The sequence below is a fragment of the Coturnix japonica genome, chromosome 26, assembly GCF_001577835.2.
Source record: "Coturnix japonica isolate 7356 chromosome 26, Coturnix japonica 2.1, whole genome shotgun sequence".
NCBI classification, from domain to species: Eukaryota; Metazoa; Chordata; class Aves; order Galliformes; family Phasianidae; genus Coturnix; species Coturnix japonica.
In genome coordinates, this window is record NC_029541.1 from 1537934 (window position 1) to 1558617 (window position 20684).

The 20684-nt window shown below is 63.8% G+C and overlaps 1 protein-coding gene across 1 annotated transcript; it reads left to right on the forward strand.

Annotated features, from left to right (window-relative positions):
- Window positions 1-369: 369 nt before the first annotated feature.
- CELSR2 (cadherin EGF LAG seven-pass G-type receptor 2) lies at window positions 370-20664 on the forward strand. The gene is given in 36 exon segments (XM_015885065.2): window positions 370-3834; window positions 5531-5983; window positions 5986-6174; window positions 6985-7207; window positions 7678-7793; window positions 8020-8108; window positions 8548-8705; window positions 8793-8956; window positions 9251-9376; window positions 9450-9616; window positions 10094-10279; window positions 10362-10475; window positions 10564-10735; window positions 10941-11082; window positions 11238-11358; window positions 11431-11614; window positions 11692-11793; window positions 12111-12205; window positions 12294-12503; window positions 12996-13179; window positions 13310-13453; window positions 13609-13858; window positions 14082-14246; window positions 15418-15544; window positions 16415-16615; window positions 16695-16869; window positions 16951-17063; window positions 17493-17569; window positions 17704-17830; window positions 18169-18291; window positions 18370-18491; window positions 18587-18663; window positions 18746-18895; window positions 18975-19139; window positions 19216-19444; window positions 20333-20664. Coding segments are annotated over 36 exon segments (8898 nt in total). The 5' UTR covers window positions 370-404; the 3' UTR covers window positions 20361-20664.
- The last annotated feature ends 20 nt before the right edge of the window (window positions 20665-20684 follow it).

A 20684-nucleotide genomic window follows, 5' to 3' on the forward strand; every position in this document is an offset into this window, starting at 1 on the left:
CAGTGCCCGCCGCGCTCCCCCGGTTCCGTCCCGGTCCCGGCTCTGGGGGGTCCCGCAGTCGTGTCAAGTTGTGCCAACGGGCCGAGCGGGTGCGATGCGCGTGGGACGGGTGTGTACGTGTGCGTGGGTGTACGATCGTGTGTGTGCACGTCCGTGGAACAACCCGCGTGTCGTGCAGCCGGCACAGCCCGTCGGGGGCACAACGCGGCGGGTGTGTCGTGCACGCGGATCGCGGCTCGTGAACGCGCGTGGGGCAGGTGCCGGCGGGCGGGGCGGTGCCGGGGGGGGGCGGCGGCTCCTTTAAGCTCCGCGCAGCCCCGCACCGTGTCGGCCCCGCCCCGCCGGGTGCGCGCGGGCGGCGGCGCGGGGCTGAGCGGCATCGGCGGCAGCGGCCGCACCGCGCCATGGGCGCTCCGCCCGCCCGCGGGGCCGCGCTGCTGCTGCGGGCTGTGATGGTGCTGCTGCTCATGGCCGAGCCGGGACGGCCCCGCAGCACCGGCACCGGCACCGGCACCGGCACCGGCACCTGCCCGCCCGCAGCTCTGACCGCGCACCGCGGCGTCGGGGACGGAGACGGAGCGCGGCCGCCCCCGCTCGCGTCCAGCGGCACCGGGGACAGCGGCGGTGGGAGCGCGGGGGGGTCCCGCGGCACCGAGAGCGGCGGTACCGGCACCTGCGGCGGTGCACGAGGCCACGGAGGCACCGGGAGCACCGAGCGCGCCGCGCGTGACGCAGACGGCGGGGCTACAAACGGCACCGGGAGCACAATGAGCCGCGGCACCGGGGAAAAAGGCGGAACAAGGAGCCGCGGAGGCACCGGGAGCGGCGGGGAGAGCGGCGGGGCACGAGGCCGCGGAGCGACCGTGAGCACGGCGGGCACCGGCAGCGCGAGCGGCACCGGGGAGAGCGGCGGCACCGGCACTCGTGGCCGCGCTTATGGCTATGGAGGCACCGGCAGCGCCGAGCGCACGGCACGCACTGCGGGCACACGGGGCTCTCAGCTCCCCGCAGGCTTCGGGAGCACCGGGAGCGCCGCCCGCCGCCGCCGCAGCCCCAACACCGCGCCGCAGTTCCAGCCCTCCAGCTACCAGGCGGCCGTACCGGAGAACCGCCCGGCGGGGACGGCGGTGACGCAGGTAACGGCGACCGACCCCGACGCGGGCGATGCGGGCCGGCTGCGCTACGCCATGGCCGCGCTGTTCGACAGCCGCTCCGACGCGCTCTTCAACATCGACCCCGAAACCGGAGCCGTCAGCACGGCCGCTCCGCTGGACCGCGAGAGCAAAAGCACCCACGTGTTCCGCGTGACCGCGGCGGATCACGGCACGCCACGGCGCAGCGCCATGGCCACGCTGACGGTGACGGTGAGCGACGCCAACGACCACGACCCCGTGTTCGAGCAGCCCGAGTACCGGGAGAGCATCCGCGAGAACCTGGAGGTGGGCTACGAGGTGCTGACCATCCGCGCCACCGACGGCGATGCCGGCCCCAACGCCAACGTGCTGTACCGGCTGCTGAACGCCGGCGGCGACAACGAGGTGTTCGAGATCGACCCGCGATCCGGCGTCATCCGCACCCGCGGCCCCGTGGACCGTGAGGCCGTGGAGGCGTTTGAGCTGCTGGTGGAGGCCACGGATCAGGGTCAGGAGCCGGGACCGCGCAGCTCCACGGCCACGGTGCGTATTGCAGTGGAGGACGACAACGACAACGCGCCACAGTTCAGCCAGAAGCGCTACGTGGTGCAGGTCCCCGAGGACGTGGCGCCCAACACGGCCGTGCTGAGCGTGACGGCCACCGACCGCGACAAGGGCAGCAACGCCGCCGTGCACTACAGCATCGTCAGCGGCAACACGCGCGGGCACTTCTACATCGACGCTCAGACCGGAGCTCTGGACGTGGTGACCCCGCTGGACTACGAGGCCAACAAGGAGTTCACGCTGCGGATCCGTGCGCAGGACGGCGGCCGGCCACCGCTGTCCAACATCAGCGGTTTGGTCACTGTGCAGGTGTTGGACGTCAATGACAACGCGCCCATCTTTGTCAGCACGCCGTTCCAGGCCACCGTGCTGGAGAACGTCCCCCTGGGTTACTCCGTCATCCACGTTCAAGCCATCGATGCTGATTCAGGGGACAACGCTCGCCTGGCTTACACCCTCCTGGAGGCCGGTGCCGGGTTCCCCTTCGCCATCAACAACAGCACCGGGTGGATCGTGGTGGCCTCCGAGCTGGACCGGGAAGCAGTAGACTTCTACAGCTTCGGGGTGGAGGCGCAGGATCACGGCAGCCCCCCCATGGCGTCCTCTGCCAGCGTCAGCGTCACCATCCTGGACGTCAACGACAACAGCCCCGAGTTCACGCAGCGCGAATACAGCGCCCGCCTCAATGAGGACGCGGCCGTGGGCAGCAGCGTGCTCACCGTCTCCGCCGTCGACCGGGACGCCAACAGTGCCATCACCTACCAGATCACCAGCGGCAACACCCGGAACCGCTTCTCCATCACCAGCCAGAGTGGTGGGGGGCTCCTCTCGCTCGCCCTGCCGCTGGACTACAAGCTGGAGCGGCACTACGTGCTCACCGTCGCCGCCTCTGATGGCACACGACAGGACACGGCGCAGGTGGTGGTCAACGTCACCGACGCCAACACGCACCGCCCCGTCTTCCAGAGCTCACACTACACCGTCAACGTCAACGAGGACCGCCCGGTGGGCACCACGGTGGTGGTCATCAGCGCCACGGATGAGGACACGGGGGAGAATGCCCGCATCACCTACCTGATGGATGACAACATCCCTCAGTTCCGCATTGACCCTGACACTGGCACCATCACCACGCTGATGGAGCTGGACTACGAGGACCAGGTCACCTACACGTTGGCTATCACAGCCAAAGACAACGGGATCCCCCAGAAAGCAGACACTACCTACCTGGAGATCCTGGTGAGCGACGTCAACGACAACGCGCCCCAGTTCCTCCGCGACTCCTACCAGGGCTCTGTCTATGAGGACGTCCCCGCCTTCACCAGCGTCCTACAGGTCTCAGCCACCGACCGTGACTCGGGGCTCAATGGACGAGTCTTCTACACCTTCCAGGGTGGTGATGATGGTGATGGTGACTTCATCATCGAATCCACCTCAGGCATCGTGCGCACTTTGCGCCGCCTGGACCGGGAGAACGTGCCTCTCTACGCCCTGCGGGCTTATGCTGTTGACAAGGGCGTGCCAGCCAGGCGGACGCCGGTGGATATCCAGGTGACTGTGCTGGACATCAATGACAATCCCCCTGTCTTTGAGAAGGATGAGTTTGACATCTTTGTGGAGGAGAACAGCCCCATTGGGCTGGTGGTGGCCCGAATCAGCGCAGCCGACCCTGATGAGGGAACCAACGCGCAGATCATGTACCAGATAGTGGAGGGCAACATCCCCGAGGTCTTCCAGTTGGACATCTTCTCTGGAGAGCTCACTGCCTTGGCCGACCTGGACTACGAGGCCAAAGCAGAGTATGTCATGGTGGTACAGGCCACCTCGGCCCCTCTGGTGAGCCGTGCCACCGTCCATGTGCGTCTGCGTGATGCCAACGACAACAGCCCCCAGCTGAGGAACTTTGAGATCGTCTTCAACAACTACATCACCAACCGTTCAGGCAGTTTTCCTGGTGGGGTCATTGGACGGATCCCAGCCCGCGACCCCGACGTCTCTGACAGCCTCACCTACTCCTTTGAGCAAGGCAATGAGCTCAACCTGGTGCTGCTGGACCCGCACACCGGGGATCTACGCCTCAGCCCGGCACTGGACAACAACCGTCCTCTGGAGGCCATCATGAGGGTCTCGGTGTCAGGTAGGGACCCCATGATGGGGTGGTTTTGGGGTGTCCCCTCCAGATCTGGTGATGTGCTGGTGGTGTTTTGTCCATCCCATCCCACCACAGGTCCAAGGGCAGTCGGGGTCTCAGCACCCGCTGTGGGTCCTGCCCACCTGCCCACCATTGGGGGTTTGGGGCTCCTGGGGCCCCATGTGTGTGTTTGGGGACTGCACATGGGAGGGGGTCCCCAGTTCCCTGTGCGTGTCTTCTGGGGGGTTCAGACTTTAGGGTGGAATTGGTGGGTGCTGCTCAGAGGTTGGGGGCAGCGATTCTAAGGGTGTGGAGGGTGGATTGACTCCTGGGCTGCCCCAGGGGCAGGGAGGGAAACTGGCTCACTGCTCCTCATGGGGCTGGGACCCTCCCACCCATCTGGCACCATGTGGGTGCACTTGGGCGCAGTGCACCCCCTGGAGCTCTGTCTGGTGTGGGGGTGACAGTGGGGACAGGGACCTTGCTGAGTCTGAGGGGTGTTGGGTGTCCAGGCTGCCCCACTGTGTTGTAATAGGGGAAACTGAGGGACAGAGGGGTTGGCCAGGGGCTCTTGTTGCTCAGCCATGGGATCCCTGGGAGCAGACAACAGGGTGGGGGTGTTTGGTTCCCCCTCCCTAAATCCTGCCTCCCTTCCCTGCACTTTCCCCGTTAGCCCCACTTTGGAGGCATCTGAGTGAGCTTTCTCACCCCATTTATAGAGAGAACAGCTTGAATGCAGAATCCCCCCTTCCAACCCTCCCCCCCAGCCCCCATAGCACACTGCCTGCTGCCGTGATTTTCCCCATCTCTGTGTACCTGCCCCCCCCACGCTGCCATTCCTGCTCCAGCCACACAAAGGGGGGTGTGCTGTGAGCCCCCCCACATCCCCGCTCAAAGGAGCCAAGGAACAAAGGCTCTGGGCATAGCTGGGCCCCCGCTGCCACTGCCATGGCAACCCCCCCCAGCCCCTGGCCACCATCACCGGCCATCACCCGTCACCATCCCCTGGGCTGCCTCCCCTTTTTACAGTCTCCAGGCTGTTCCTGTGCTCACTGTCCATCTGTCCTCCAATGACTCTTTTCCCATCCCCCATCTGTCTGTCTGTCCTTCTGCCACTTGACAAGGAAGGGGGTGAGAAGGAGGAATTGCAGGCACTGACCACAGAGTGGGACCAGCCGGGTTGGCATTGTGTGGCCATCAGGAGCCACCATGGTGACTGTGAGTTCCCAGCTGTGTTGGGGTGCCCTCTCTGTTGGGTGCCACTGTGGTGACAGTGATGAGTTGGGTGCTCGCTCCATGACCATGGCCATAAGAAGTCAACAAGGTGACCATGACGAGCTGAGTGCTCACTCCATGACCATCGTCATCAAGTGCCACTGTAGTGACCATGGCAAGCTGGATCATGGATGGCCATGATCATTGTGTGCCACTTTGGTGACCACAAGTTGGGTACTCAATCCATGGCCATCATCAAGTGCCACCATGGTGACCATGAGTTTGGTGCACACTCCATGGACATCATCAAATGCCACCGTGGTGACCACGAGTTGGGTGCTCACCCCATGGCCATTGGGTGCAATCATGATGACCACAAGTTGGGTGCTCAGTCCATGGCCATTGGGTGCCACCATGGTGACCCTGAGTTGGGTGCTCACCCCATCGTTTGCCACCACGTTGACCACAACCATCATCCTGCCCACAGACGGCGTCCACAGCGTTACGGCTGTCTGCACCCTGCGCGTCACCATCATCACGGACGACATGCTCACCAACAGCATCACGGTGCGCCTGGAGAACATGTGGCAGGAGCGCTTCCTCTCCCCTCTGCTCAGCCTCTTCCTGGAAGGGGTGGCAGCAGTGCTGGCCGCCCCCCGGCACCGCGTGGTCCTCTTCAACATCCAGACCGACACGGATGTGGCGGCCGCTCGCATCCTCAACGTCAGCCTGTCGGTTCGGCTCCCGGCCTCAACACGCGGCGCCCGCTTCTTCTCCTCGGAGGAGCTGCAGGAGAGGCTGTACCTGAACCGCTCGCTGCTGGCCGCCATCTCAGCACAGCGCGTGCTGCCCTTTGACGACAACATCTGCCTGCGGGAGCCCTGTGAGAACTACATGAAGTGTGTCTCCGTCCTCAAGTTCGACAGCTCGGCGCCCTTCATCGCTCCAACACTGTCCTGTTCCGCCCCATCCATCCCATCACTGGCCTGCGGTGCCGCTGCCCGCCTGGCTTCACTGGTGACTATTGTGAGACCGAGGTGGATCTCTGCTTCTCCAGCCCCTGCGGCAGCAATGGGCGCTGCCGGAGCCACGAGGGAGGATACACCTGCGAGTGCCATGAGGATTTCACTGGTGAGAGCCCTCGGTCGTGCCCCCACCATCCGTACCTTCTACATCCATCCCCACCATCCATCCACCCCCATCACCCATCCATCCTCCTATTATCCATCCATCTCCTCAACATCCATCCAATCCCTCAAGATCCCTGCCCATCATCCACCCCATCACCCTTCTATCCTCCATCATCCACCCCTCAACATCCATCTATACACTCTACATCCACCCCCCCATCATCCATCCATCCACCCGGGATCTTCCCGTCCACCCAACATCCATTCCCATCATTCATTCCTGTCATCCCTCCATCCACCCCAGATCTTCCCATCCACCCAACATCCATCTCTCATCCCCCAGGTCCATCCCCCCAGCATCCCTCCCCCATCATCATCCCTTCCTTGTCTCCACCATCCCCTCAATCCCCTCCATTCCAGAACATGACTGAGGAGGGGGACCTTGGGGTGGGGGGCGGAACGTGCATGAGGGACACCCATGGGACACCTGGGGACATGCAGGGGACACTTCTGGGACACATAGGGGACATGCAGGAGATACTTTGCCACCACTGCACGTTCATCTGCTCCCATCCCTGTGTGGATTTGAGGGGGGGACACACTGGGGACACCCCCAGGGACCCCAGGGTGGGGGGCACCAGCTGTCTATGGGGGGGGGTTGTCTTAGTTGCCATGGTGGCAGGAGGTGGTTGCCACAGTGATGGAGCTGGAGGAAAAACAGGGTTTGGAGATGCTTTGGGGGGGACTCCAGGTCTGAGGATGGAGGGACACCCCAGTGCTGGGGGTTGGTACCAGGGTGTCCCTCCTGCAGGGGAGCACTGTGAGCTCAGCACCCGCCGTGGCCGCTGTGCACCGGGGGTCTGCCGCAACGGGGGCACCTGCGTCAACCTGCTGGTGGGGGGGTTCCGCTGCGAGTGCCCCCCCGGGCACTATGAGAAGCCTTTCTGCTCCATGAGCACCCGCAGCTTCCCCCCAAGATCCTTCATCACCTTCCGGGGCCTCCGGCAGCGCTTCCACTTCACCCTTACCCTGACGTGAGCCCTGGGAGAGGAATGGGATGGAATGGAATGGAATGGAATGGAATGGAATGGAATGGAATGGAATGGAATGGAATGGAATGGAATGGGGGTGTGGGGTGGTGGGGGCAGTGGGGAGGTAGTGGTCCCATGGGATTCAGTAGGGCAGGGGGTGCTCTATCAACTGGTGAATGGGGTTGGGGGTCACCAGGGAGAATGGGATCAGGGTTGGGGAGTGCTCTATGGATGTGGGTAGGAACAATGGGGCTGGAGGTTGTGGGGTTGGGTGGTGGGGAATGGGGTGGTGGGGGACCTATGGGCACAGGGTTGGGGTAGTGGGGTGTGGGTTGGTGGGAGCCCCATCAGCATGGATTGAGGCCATGATACAGGGGCAGTGGGGCACCTGGAAGGCACTAAGGGGTGCGGTGGGGCAGCAGGGCAGGGGTTGGGGGTGGCAGTGGGGGCACAATGCCCCACATCCCCCCCAGGTTCGCCACCAAGGAGCGGGACGCGCTGCTGCTCTACAACGGGCGCTTCAATGAGAAACACGACTTTGTGGCGCTGGAGATCGTCCAGGAGCAGATCCAGCTCACCTTCTCTGCAGGTACAGCCGCACCCCAGCGCGGCATCCCCGGCATTGCCCCCAGGCACCACAGCCTGGCACTGCATCCCCATCCCTGGCACTGCATCCCCATCCCATGCGTTGTGCTCCTGGCACTGCCTTGTCTCCACCTCATCCCAAGTACTGCATCCACATCCCATGTATCCCATCCCATGGCACTTTCCCCCCTGGTGCCCCCCCATCCTGATGCAGTGTGCATTGCCCATAGGGGAGACGACCACGACGGTGGCACCATTTGTTCCTGGAGGGGTCAGTGATGGGCAATGGCATTCGGTCCAGGTGCAGTACTACAATAAGGTGGGGGTATGAGGGGGGGGCTGGTGGGGGGAAGTGGTTTGGGGTGGGAGGGAGGGGATGGGGGGAAGCAGGAAGGGGAGGGGGCACAGGGATGATATGGGGGATGAAGAGGAGGATGGAGGAAGAGAAGGATTGAAGTGGTTGGGTGCAAGGAAGAGGATGGAAATGAGAGGGAATGGGGTTGGGGGTGGGGCAAGATGATGGAGTGGGGCAGGGGTGGGGATATGGGAGGATGAGAAAAGGTGTAGTGGAAGTTTGGGGGCAGCAGAAGAAGATGGAGAGGAACAGGAAGATGGGGATGAGGAAGAGAACAGAGGGGTTGGGGATGTGGGTTTGGGGATGAGGAAGAAGACAGAGGGAAGAGAAGGAGGGCAATGGGGGGAGGAAGGCTGCTGGGGAGGGGGCAGTGCCAGCAGCAGGGCTCACCGTGTGCCTGCAGCCCGTGCTGGGCAAGTCAGGGCTGCCTCAGGGCCCGTCGGAGCAGAAGGTGGCGGTGGTGGCGGTGGACGACTGCGACGTGGGGATGGCACTGAAGTTCGGCCCCGTGCTGGGCAACTACTCGTGTGCGGCACAGGGCACCCAGTCCGGCTCCAAGAAGTGAGGATGGGGACGGGGCTGGGGGGGACAAAAGGGGGCCCTTGGTGGTGTCCCCCCCCCCGCCCAGGTGTGACGTGGGTGCTGCAGGTCGCTGGATCTGACGGGGCCGCTGCTGCTGGGCGGTGTGCCCACCCTGCCCGAGAGCTTCCCCATCCGCAGCCGACACTTCGTGGGCTGCATGCGGCACCTGCGCGTGGACGAGCGCCCCGTGGACATGGCCGCCTTCATCGCCAACAACGGCACCGTGCCAGGTGCTGGGGGTCCCGGGGGCTCCAAAGGGCACTGTGGGCTCTGGGTGTGGGGATGGGGGTCTCTGCGTATGGGCACGTTTGAGCTGGGGGTTCCTGTGCGCTCTTGGTGTAGGATCATGGCACTGCGTCTCTGTGTCCTTTGGGTACATGGACGTGGCACTGGGGGTCCCTGTGCCCTTTGGGTATATGGACATGGCACTGGGGGTCCCTGTGCTCCCCGGTGCCCAGATCTGGGCACAGTGCTATTCCTCAGCCACTCGGGGGTCACCAACCCTGTGCCCCCCCCCCCCACAGGCTGCCCTGCCAAGAAGACGGTGTGTGATGCCGGCACGTGCCACAACGGGGGCACCTGTGTGCACGAGTGGGATGGCTTCAGCTGCCGCTGCCCGCTAGGCTTCGGGGGCAAGACGTGCCAGGAAGGTATGGGGCGGGATGGGGTTGGGATGGGTTTGGGGCTGGCAGATGGGTGCCCACCTCGCTCTGTGCCCCACAGAGATGGCGGATCCGCAGCGGTTCCTGGGCAGCAGCCTGGTGCTGTGGAATGGGCTGGCGCTGCCACTAACCCTGCCCTGGCACCTGGGGCTGATGTTCCGCACGCGCCAACCCCAAGGGCTGCTGCTGAGCGCCTCCGCTGGGCCCGTGGCCACCTTCACACTGCAGGTGGGGCAGGGGCTGCAGGGGGGCTTGGGTGTGGGGGGGGGATTATGGGGTTATTGCCCTGTGGGATGTGGATGTGGGGACTGTGGGTGTGGGGGTCCATTGGTCTGGGGGGCATTGACCTCAGGAGGATGGAGGTTATGGGCATGGGAGTGTTGCCCTGTGCCATGCTGCCCTGGGGGGGTTATGGGGGTGGGGGTATTGCACTGCTCTAGGGGCTGTTGTACCAAGTACCAGGGGGACTGTTACCCAGGAGGAGTTACTTTATTGTTCTGGTTGAGGGGTGGATGTGAGGACTGTGGCTCTGGGAGGAGCAATGGGGGGTACTGCCCTGGGGGTGGGTATTGTGTTGGGGGCAAAGCAGGAGGTGACATTGTCCTGGGGGCTGTGGGGTATCACCCATGCGGTGGGGGGTGGTCGCCCTTTGGGACGTGTCGCCCTTTTGGGGGTGCTTTGCCACACTGACCCCTCTGCCCACAGCTGAGTGAGGGGCAGGTGGAGGCGGGCATGTGGCAGGGGGGGTCCCGCCTGGCCCTGCTGCGTCTGCCCCACGCGCGGGTCAACGACGGCGCCTGGCACCACATCCAGCTGGAGCTGCGGGGGGATCCCGGCCGTGCGCCCCCCATCACCCTGCTGCTCCTCGCCCTCGACTACGGCCGCCACCAGGTATGGGGGGCACAGGGCAGGCCGTGGGGTGGGGACCCCCATGTGGGGGCCCCCATGGAGCTCAGTGCCTCTCTACCTGCAGGCGACAGCCGACGTGGCCGGGGGGCTGCAGGGGCTGCGGCTGCGAGCGCTGAGCGTCGGGGGGCTGCAGGGGGACGGCGGGCAGGTGGAGCAGGGCTTCCGTGGCTGCGTGCAGGTATGGGGCTGGGATGTGGGGCACAAGGTGGGTCCTGGGCACGGTCCCGGTGACATGGGGCCATGCCCGGTGCCGGGTGGTGCCGCAGGGTGTGCGCGTGGGGACAACGGGCAGCGCGGTGACGCTGGAGGTGGCGACGGCTGCGCGGGTGAACGTGGAGGGGGGCTGTGCTCTGCCCGACCCCTGCGACTCGGGGCCGTGCCCACCCCACAGCTACTGCAGTGACGACTGGGACAGCTTCTCCTGCAGCTGCCACCCGGGTGAGTGCCAGCCGGGCTGATGTGACCCCGCTGCTGTCACCTCCAGGCTCCTTCCCCCTGTGTTTTCCTCCCTATGGCTGTCACCTCTGTCACTGCCACCCCCACAACCCCCGACCTACCCCCTCTCTGAGTCTTGCCCTGGGGATGCCACAACCTGAGGGGACCCCCCTTGGGATGTGTGCCCCCCTCACCCCTGATGTCACAGGTTACTTCGGTGACAGCTGCATCAGCGCCTGCGCCCTGGACCCCTGTGAGCACCGGGGCAGCTGTGTGCGCAGAGCTGGTGCTCCCCATGGCTACGCCTGTGAGTGTCCCCAGGGCTACTTCGGGCCCTACTGCGAGCACAGGTGAGGGGGGGACGTGGTGGTCACAGGGGATGGTGGCCACACGGGGGGCACAGTGGGGTGGGGAGGGTGCAGGGCTGTGCCGTGCCATGCTGTGCCATACGGTGCCATCCCACTTTGTGCCGTGCCGTGTCCCACTGTGCCGTGCTGCCCCGCAGGGTGGACCAGCCGTGCCCACGGGGCTGGTGGGGACACCCCACCTGCGGCCCCTGCAGCTGTGATGTGACCAAGGGCTTCGACCCCGACTGCAACAAGACAACGGGCGAGTGTCGCTGCAAGGTGAGCACCCACCACCACCCCACGCTGTGCCCCCACCCTGCACAGCCCCACTGACCCCCTGTGCCCCCCCAGGAGAACCACTACCGCCCTGTGGGCAGTGACACCTGCCTGCTGTGTGACTGCTACCCCACCGGGTCCCTGTCGCGCCTCTGCGATGCCACCAGCGGGCAGTGTCCCTGCAAGCCTGGTGTCATCGGGCGGCACTGCGACCGCTGCGACAACCCCTTCGCCGAGGTGACGGTCAGCGGCTGTGAAGGTGGGTGATGGCATCATGGGGTCACCCGGGGCTGCTGCCCCCCCTGTCCTGACGCCTGCACTCTTTGTGTCCTGCAGTCAACTATGACAGCTGTCCCCGTGCCATCGAGGCCAGCATCTGGTGGCCCAGGACACGCTTTGGGCTGCCTGCAGCGGCGCCGTGCCCCAAGGGCTCCATTGGTAAGGGGGGGATGTGGGGACGGGGCTGCACGGTGCCACCCTATACCCAAGACACCCCTAGTGGGGATGGATATGGGGATGGAGCTGCCTGGTGCCACCCTGTACCCCAAGTGTGGGTGCAGGGGGATGCAGGGACAAGGGATGCCACCCCATAGCACAGTGACACAGGAGGTGGTGACAGACAGCCCTGTCCCCAAGTGCTCCATGGGCACAGGAGGAGCACAGAGCTCTGCACTGCTGTCCCATATCCCAAGAGCCCGCAGGTGTAGGGATGTGCTGTGTCCCTACAGTGTGCCCATAGTGTCCCCATCCCTCAGGCACAGCCGTGCGTCACTGCGACGAGCACAAGGGCTGGCTGCCCCCCAACCTCTTCAACTGCACGTCGTTGGCCTTCGCCGCTCTCAAAGGCTTCGTGAGTGTCCCCAGCCTGGATGGGGGGGGTTAGAGGTTGGGTGCAATGCGTGGAGGACGCGGTTGTGCTGATAGTGCCATCCCTGCAGGCAGAGCGCCTGGTGCGCAACGAGTCGGTGCTGGACACGGCGCAGTCGCAGCGGGTGGCTCTGCAGCTGCACAACGCCACGAGACACACGGCCGCTTATTTCGGCAGCGATGTGCGCCTGGCGTATCGGCTGGCAGCGCGGCTGCTGCAGCACGAGAGCAACCAGAGGGGGTTCCGATTGGCGGCCACGCAGGACGTCCACTTCACCGAGGTGTGGGGCTGATGTGGGATGGGGGCTCGTGGTGGGAGCGGGGCCGGGGTGTCCCCTCCTCCGTGGGGTGGGGGTGGGGGGCTCATGTGATGGGCACAGAGTCGGTGACCCCCAGGGTGGTGGGTGGAGATGGGGCCCTGTGGACCTGTGGACCATTCCCTGTGGAATGGGTTGCCCCTGGGACCAACCGAGTGCCCCTTTGTGCCCCATTTATGGAGCCCATGTGCTGAGGTGGTGGGCAGCAGTGGTTAATGGGGGTGTCTGCAGTCTATGGGGTCGTCTCTGTGCCCCATTCCTCAGGGTACCAGGAGTGGGGCTGCAGCCCAGGTGCCGCAGTGCTGGTTGGAGATGGGTGCCCTCTGGGTGCCTGGGGCTGCTGGGTGCGTTTGGTGCCCCTCTGCACCCACTGCACATGGAGCTGTGTGGGGTGGGCTCTGTGTGGTCAGCCCTGGTGCTGTGTGGGGGGCACTGAGCAGCTCTGCCCGTCCCCAGAACCTACTGCGTGTGGGCAGTGCGCTGCTGGATGCCAGCAACAAGCGGCACTGGGAGCTGATCCAGCAGACGGAGGGCGGCACGGCGATGCTGCTGAAGCACTTTGAGGACTACGCCAGCGCCCTGGCACAGAACATGCGGCAGACCTACCTCAGCCCCTTCACCATCGTCACCCCCAACATCGGTGAGTGCAATGGGGGCCGGTGCCCTTTGCATCCTTTGGGATGTGTGTGTGCCTGGGGACGTGGCTCCATGCACACCTGGGGACCAGAGCATCGTGTTGTGCTGTTGGTGACCCCATGGTGTCACTGCAGTGGTGTCAGTGGTGCGGTTGGACAAGGGCAGCTTTGCGGGTGCACGGCTGCCACGTTATGAGGCTCTGAGAGGGGAGAAGCCCCCAGACCTGGAGACCACCGTTATTCTACCTGAGAGCGTCTTCCGGCCCCCAGAGGGCAGGCGTGAGTGTTGGGGGGCGAGTTGGGGGGAGATGGGCAGGGCTATGGGGGATCCAATTGGGGTTGTAGGGCTGGGGATGTCAGTGGGGCTGGGAGGGGGCTGTGGGTACCTGCGTGTACCCAGGAGGGCATCAGGCTCCCAGCAGCTCCCACCCCAGGCCCCGCTGCCGGGCACGGGAAGGCATCGCCAAGCACAGGTGGGCAGCAGCAGCAGCAGGAGATGGAGGAGGAGGAGGATGATGATGAAGAGGCTGCAGGGGACGAGGAGGAGGACGAGGTGACCCTGGTGACCAGGCACAAGCGGCACCCGGAGCCCGGGGAGGGTCAGGCCATCGCCAGCGTCATCATCTACCGCACGTTGGCAGGGCTGCTGCCCGAGCAGTACGACACTGACAAGCGCAGCCTCAGGTGCCACGGGGGCTGTGGGGCAATGGGGCTGTCCATAGGGCTGGGGGAGGGGGCGGCAAGCATCGGGGTATAGGGTGCCCATAGGGTGCCAGGGCAATGGGGGGTATTGGGGTGCTGGGATGTGGGGGCTGTCAGTGACCCCATGGGTGCTGGGATGAGGGGGATGGATGCAGGGGATGGGGTGGGTGCAGCCCAATGGGGACCCTGACCTGCTGCCCCATAGGGTGCCCAAGCGACCCATCATCAACACGCCGGTGGTGAGCATCAGTGTGCACGCTGCAGGACGGGCACCCAGAGCCCTGGAGAAACCCATCACGCTGCAGTTCCGGCTGCTGGAAACACAGGAGCGCTCCAAACCCATCTGTGTCTTCTGGAACCACTCGCTGCTGTGAGAGGGGATGGGGCAGCGACCCTATGGGGTGGGCACGGGGGGTATGGGGGGCAATGTGGGATGGGGACAGCATTGGGCATGGCGATGTGGAAGGGTGGTGAGAGGCTGGAGCAGCACAGTCCCATTATGGGGTATCTCGCTATGGGGTGTCCTGTTATGGGGTATCCCTTTGTGAGCTGTCCTATTATGGGGTGTCCTGTTATAGGGTGTCCCACTGTGTGGTGTCCCATTATGGGGTATCTCACTATGGGGTGTCCCATTCTGGGCTGTCCCATTATGGACTGTCCCACTACAGGGTATCTCACTATGGGTTGTCCCGTTATGGGGTGTCCCACTGTGGACTGTCCCTTTGTGGGGTGTCCCATGGCGGGGTGCCTCACTGTGGGGTGTCCCGTTATGGGGTGTCCTGTTATGGGTTGTCCCACTATGCGGTGTCCCACTGTGGGATATTACACTATGGGTTGTCCCAGTATGGGGTGTCCTGTTATGGGGTGTCTTGTTATGGGCTGTCCCACTGTAGGCTGTCCCATTATGGGGTGTCCCTTTGTGGGCTGTCTCATTATGGGGTGTCCTGTTATGGGGTGTCCCACTGTGTGGTGTCCCATTATGGGGTGTCTCACTATGAGGTGTCTCACTGTGGGTGTCCCGTTATGGGGTTTCCCAGTATGGGCTGTCCCGTTATGGGGTGTCCCATTGTGGACTGTCCCTTTGTGGGGTGTCCCATGGCGGGGTGCCTCACTGTGGGGTGTCCCGTTATGGGGTGTCCTGTTATGGGGTGTCCCACTGTGTGGTGTCCCATTATGGGGTGTCTCACTATGGGGTGTCTCACTGTGGGTGTCCCGTTATGGGGTTTCCCAGTATGGGCTGTCCCGTTATGGGGTGTCCCACTATGGGGTGTCCTGTTATGGGGTGTCTCAATATGGGCTTTCCCAATATGGGGTGTCCCATTATGGGGTGTCCCACTGTAGGCTGTCGCATTATGGGGTGTCTCACTATGAGCTTTCTCATTGTGGGATGTCCCATTATGGGGTGTCCCGTTATGGGCTGTCCCATTATGGGGTATCCCATTATGGGCTGTCCCATTATGGGCTGTCCCGTTATGGGCTGTCCCACTGTGGGGTGTCCCGTTATGGGGTGCCCCACTGTGTGCTGTCCCATTGTGTTACAGGGCAGGCGGTGCGGGCGGCTGGTCGGCGCGGGGCTGCGAGGTGGTGTTCAGGAACCAGAGCCACGTCAGCTGCCAGTGCAACCATTTGACCAGCTTTGCTGTCCTGATGGACATTTCAAAACGGGAGGTGGGCGGGGGGCGTGGGGGGGGGAAATGGGGAGGGGCCTGCGATGGCACGTGGTAACATGGCTGTGAAAAGGGGGAGGGGCTGTGAGAGTGGGCGTGGCTTGTGGGAAGAGCGGGGTTTTATGAATGGGGGTTTTATGAATGGGGGTTTTATGAATGGGGCTAAAAGGGGAGGAGCCAACAGGTGGGCGGGGCTTCCCGGGTGGGTGGGGCGCGGTCATTGGGTGTGACTGAAAGTGGGCGGGGCTGAACAGGGAGCGGGGCACCCCATTGGCTGGCATGTTGTGGGTGTGTCCTTGTGGGCGGAGCCAACGAGTGGTCGTGAAGTGGGCGTGGCTATGCAGATTTCGGGTCCCCCATTGGGTGTGTCAAAGTGGGCGGGGCCACAGTGTGTGACGGGGGCGTGGCTATGTGTGGGTGAGTCCCGGTGGGGGCGTGGCTATGCAGATTTAGGCTCTCCCATTGGGTGTGGTAAAGTAGGCGTGACCACGATGTGTGGTGGAGGCGTGGCTATGTGTGGGTGTGTCCATGTGGGGGCGTGGCTATACAAATTTAGATTCTCCCATTGGGTATGTCAAAGTGGGCGTGGCCACATTGTGTGTTGGGGGCGTGGCTACGTGTGGATGTGTACCGATGGGGGCGTGGCTATGCAAATTTCGGGTTTCCCATTGGGTGTATCAAAGTGGGCGGGGCCTCAAGGTGTGTTGGGGGGTGGCTAAGTGTGGGTGTGTCCCGGTGGGGGCGTGGCTATGCAAATTTCGGCTCTCCCATTGGGTGTGTCAAAGTGGGCGGGGCCACAAGGTGTGTTGGGGGCGTGGCTAAGTGTGGGTGTGTCCCGGTGTGGGCGTGGCTTATCGCTCCGGTCCCGCAGAACGGGGAGATCCTCCCGCTGGCGGCGCTGACCTACGTGTCGCTGGGGGTGGCTGTGGCCGGGCTGCTGCTGGCCGTGCTGCTGCTGAGCGCCCTGTGGGGGCTGCGCTCCAACCGACACAGCATCCGGCGGCACGGGGCCTGCGCCATGATGCTGGCACAGCTCGTCTTCCTGCTGGGCATCAACCAGGCCGAGCTGCCGGTATGGCGGGGTATTGGGTTGGGGAGGTTGGGGGGCTCCTGTGTGCCCCACTAACTGTCTGTCCCGCCCCGTCCCGCAGTTGCTGTGCACGGTGGTGGCCATCCTGCTGCAGTTCCTGCACCTCAGTGCTGTGGGTTGGGCGCTGCTGGAGGCGCTGCACCTCTACCGGCGTCGCACCGAACCCCGGCACGTGGATCGCGGCCCCATGCGCTTCTACCACGTGTTGGGCTGGGGGCTGCCCGCGTTCATCACCGGTGAGCTCACATCACATCCCGCTCCCTGCAGCGCTGCTCAGTCAATGAGGCTCCACCCCAACGCGTTGCTGTGTGTTGTAGGGCTGGCGGTGGGGCTGGACCCCGAGGGATACGGGAACCCCGACTTCTGCTGGCTCTCCATCCATGACAGCCTGGTGTGGAGCCTGGCCGGGCCCAGCGCCTGCGCCGTGGCGGTGAGGAGGATGGGGATGTGTGGGGTGTATGGGGCAGAGGGGACATGTGGGGTGTGAGGGGTATATGGGGTATATAGGGTATGTGGGGGTGTGGGGAAGAGAAGGAGTATAGGGTACGTATGTGGGGTGTAGGGAGGGAATGTATGGGAGTATGGGTTATATGGGGAGAGGGGGAATTGTGGGGTGTATAGGAGGTATATGGGGCGCATAGAATGGTATGGAGGATATTAGGCTGTGGGGGACGTGTATGGGACATGGGACATGTGGGAGATACATAGGCCATAGACAATGTGGAGCGTATGGGATATACGTGGCATAGGGGCATGTTTAGGATCTATGGGATATATGAGGTGCAAGGAAGTTATGGGGTGTGGAGGACTTATAGGGAATGGGCCCCATGGCAGCTCTCCCTCACTCCCTGCTCTGTAGGTCGGTGTCTTCTTCCTCGTGCTGACAGCCAGGGCGTCCTGTGCCACCTCCCAGGGCTTTGAGAAGAAGGGCACGAGGTGAGTGAGGTGGGGACACAAAGGGCAGGGAGCACAGGTGGCAGAGGTGCCCATGTGCAGCACTGCCCCACAGCAGGGGCCCATGGGGATCCTGTCCCACAACACCCCGTGGTGCTGACACCTTTCCCCCCCAGCTCTGGGCTGCAGACAGCGCTGGTGGTGCTGGTCCTGCCCAGCCTGGCCTGGTTGCTCGCCCTGCTTGCTGTCAACAGCGATGCCATCCTCTTCCACTACCTCTTCGCCATCTCCAACTGCCTCCAGGTACCCCCACCCACATAGCCCCATATTGCCATTCCCCAAAACCCCACTCTGCCCCATAGTGGCAACCGTTGGGCACAGAGGGACCCTCACCTGGTTTGGGGTGGCCACCATTTGTCCTTCATCCATCTGGAGTATCAATGGAGGACACCTTGTGGGCACTGGGGGACCCTCACCCAGTTTGGGGTGTCAGCATGAGGCACCCCATAGGCCCATAGTGACCCACAGTGCCACTGAAGGGACACCCATTGCCACCAATTGGGGGGCACCCACCTGAGCTGCCAATGCAGGGGGAAGGGGGGGGGGGTCCCTCACCCACCCTGTCCCCTCTCTGCCCCCAGGGCCCCCTGTTCTTCCTGGTGTGTGTGGTGCTGAGCCGGGAGGTGCGGCACTGCCTGCGCTCTGCCTGCACCCGCACCCACAGCCCTGACCCCACGTTGGCCACCAAATCCACACTGACCACCGTGAGTACACAGCTGTGGGGTGTGGGGGGGGCACTGTGGGGTCGCACCCCGTTCCCATCCCTATCCCCATCCCTGCAGGCCTACAGCTGTGACACCACGTACGTGGCCGGCCGGCTGTACCAGGCGCCCTGCGGGGACTCCACGGGATCGCTGCACAGCGCGGCCAAAAGCCAGCACAGCTACATCCCCTTCGTGCGCAGGTTGGTGGGGGGACACGGCGGGGTTTGGGGGGGGGCTATAAGGGTGTATAAGGGTATAAGGGAGGGGACATGGATGTCACCGCTGCCACCTGCAGGGAGGACGCGGAGCTGAACGGCAGCCGGGTGCCGGCGGAGCAGGGGGGGCTCCTGGACACGGCGGATGCTCAGCACGGTGGGTGCGATGAGCGCGTCGGGGCTCAGCTCACAGCGAGCACATGGGGGGGGGTGGCCGTTGATCCCCCCCATCCTCGCAGAGCACGACACCGACTCCGACAGCGACCTGTCCCTGGAGGAGGATCCCAGCGGCTCGTACGGCTCCACTCACTCCTCGGACAGCGAGGACGAGCCCGGCGGTACCGCGTGGGACGCGCTGCTGCGCCCCGAGCAGCCGCCAACACCCACCGGTAACCGACCCGGGGGTCTTTGGGGGGGGGGGGGGGTTGTGTGTTGCCCCGTCTCGGTGCCTCCAACCCCCCCGTACAGGTGACAGCGCCCCAACGCGGCCCTATTGGCCCGGGGAGTTCGTGACCACGGCCAGCGAGAGCGACGGGCACGGAGGGACCGAACCGCTGCGAGTGGAGCCGGTACCGGGCGGTGAGGGACCCCCCCGGCTGCCCCCAATGCTGCCCCTCCCTCACCCACACAAAGGTACGGTGCCCATGGGTGCGGGGCTGGGGGTCCCGGAGCGCTCTGCATCCACCCGGTGCCGTCCCCATCCCCGCAGGCATCCTAAAGAAGCGGGGTTTGCCTCCTATCTGCGAGCGCGGCGCTGCCCCGCGACCCCCCCCGCCCCCAGCCGGCACTGCAGCCTCCTCCGGGAGCGACGGCAGCCAGCGGGGGGGGCCGGGGGGGCCGCGACCCCGGCAGAGCCTCCAGGAACAGCTGAGCGGAGCGGCGCCCATCGCCATGAGCATCAAGGCCGGCACCGTGGATGAGGATTCATCCGGCTCCGAGTGAGTGCGGGGAGATGGGCAGGGGGCAGAGGGGGGCAGAGGGGGTCCTTAGGGGATATCCATTGGGTACCCGGGGGGTGCTGCAGTGGATAGTGGGGGCTAATGGAGGGCTGGGGTGCACGATGGGTCCCCATTGCATGTGAGGGGTCCCATTGGGTCCCCTTGGAGTATAGGGACACCATGGGTGCATATCAGGTGGAAGGGTGCCCATATTAGGTACATGGATGCCATTGGGTGCCCACTGGATTCCCATAGGGTACCCATGGGTTCCTGTTTGGCTGCTATTTGGGTTCCCACTGGATATTAGTTGGATACTCAGTGGATTCCCTTCAGGTTCCCATTGGATTTCTATTGGGTTCTCATTGGGTTCCCATTGGATATTGGATACTCAGTGGATTCTCTTAGGGTTCCCATTGGGTTCCTATTGGGTTCCCACTGGATAATTATTGGTTACTCATTGGTTTCCCACTGCATTCTCAATGGGTTCCCATTGGGTTCCCATTGGGTTCTCAATGGTTTCCCAATGGATTCTCAATGGATTCCCATTGGGTTCCCATTAGATGCTGAATGGGTTCCCACTGGGTTTCCATTAGATGCTCAATGGGTTCCCATTGGGTTTCCATTAGGTTCTCAATGGGTTCCCATTGGGTNTGGGTTCCCATTGGGTACTCACTGTTTTCCCATTGCATTCTCAATGGATTCCCATTGGGTTCCCATTAGGTGCTCAATGGGTTTCCATTAGGTGCTCAATGGGTTCCCATTGGGTGCCCTATGGTTGTATGGGGGCCCACTGGACTCCCATGGGTGGGGGCTGGCTCTGTCCCCATAAGCTGCACCATGGAGCCTTTACACTAACCCTGCTCTTCTCTCCTCCCCCCCCCAACCCAGATTTCTGTTTTTTAATTTCCTTCATTAACACGTGGGGTGTTTTTTTTTTGGGGGGGGGGGCTGCTCTCCCCTCCCCCCACCCTCTCCATCTCTGTCTGTCTGGGTGGGCGCTGGGGGCACCCACAGCCCCCGCCCCCCCCTGTGATCACGCATCCGTCTGTCTCGTTTTACCCCCCCCCCCCTTTGTGCCCACCCTCCTGGCAGGAGCGACGAGACCTCCATCTAACAGGGACCACCACCAACAGGGATGGGGGGGGAAATGGGGGGGTGGGCAGAGGGTGGGACAGGGTGGGGGGCACACAGCCCCTATTGCACTTTGGACCCTGCAGCCAGCAGGGATTTGCCTGCCCCC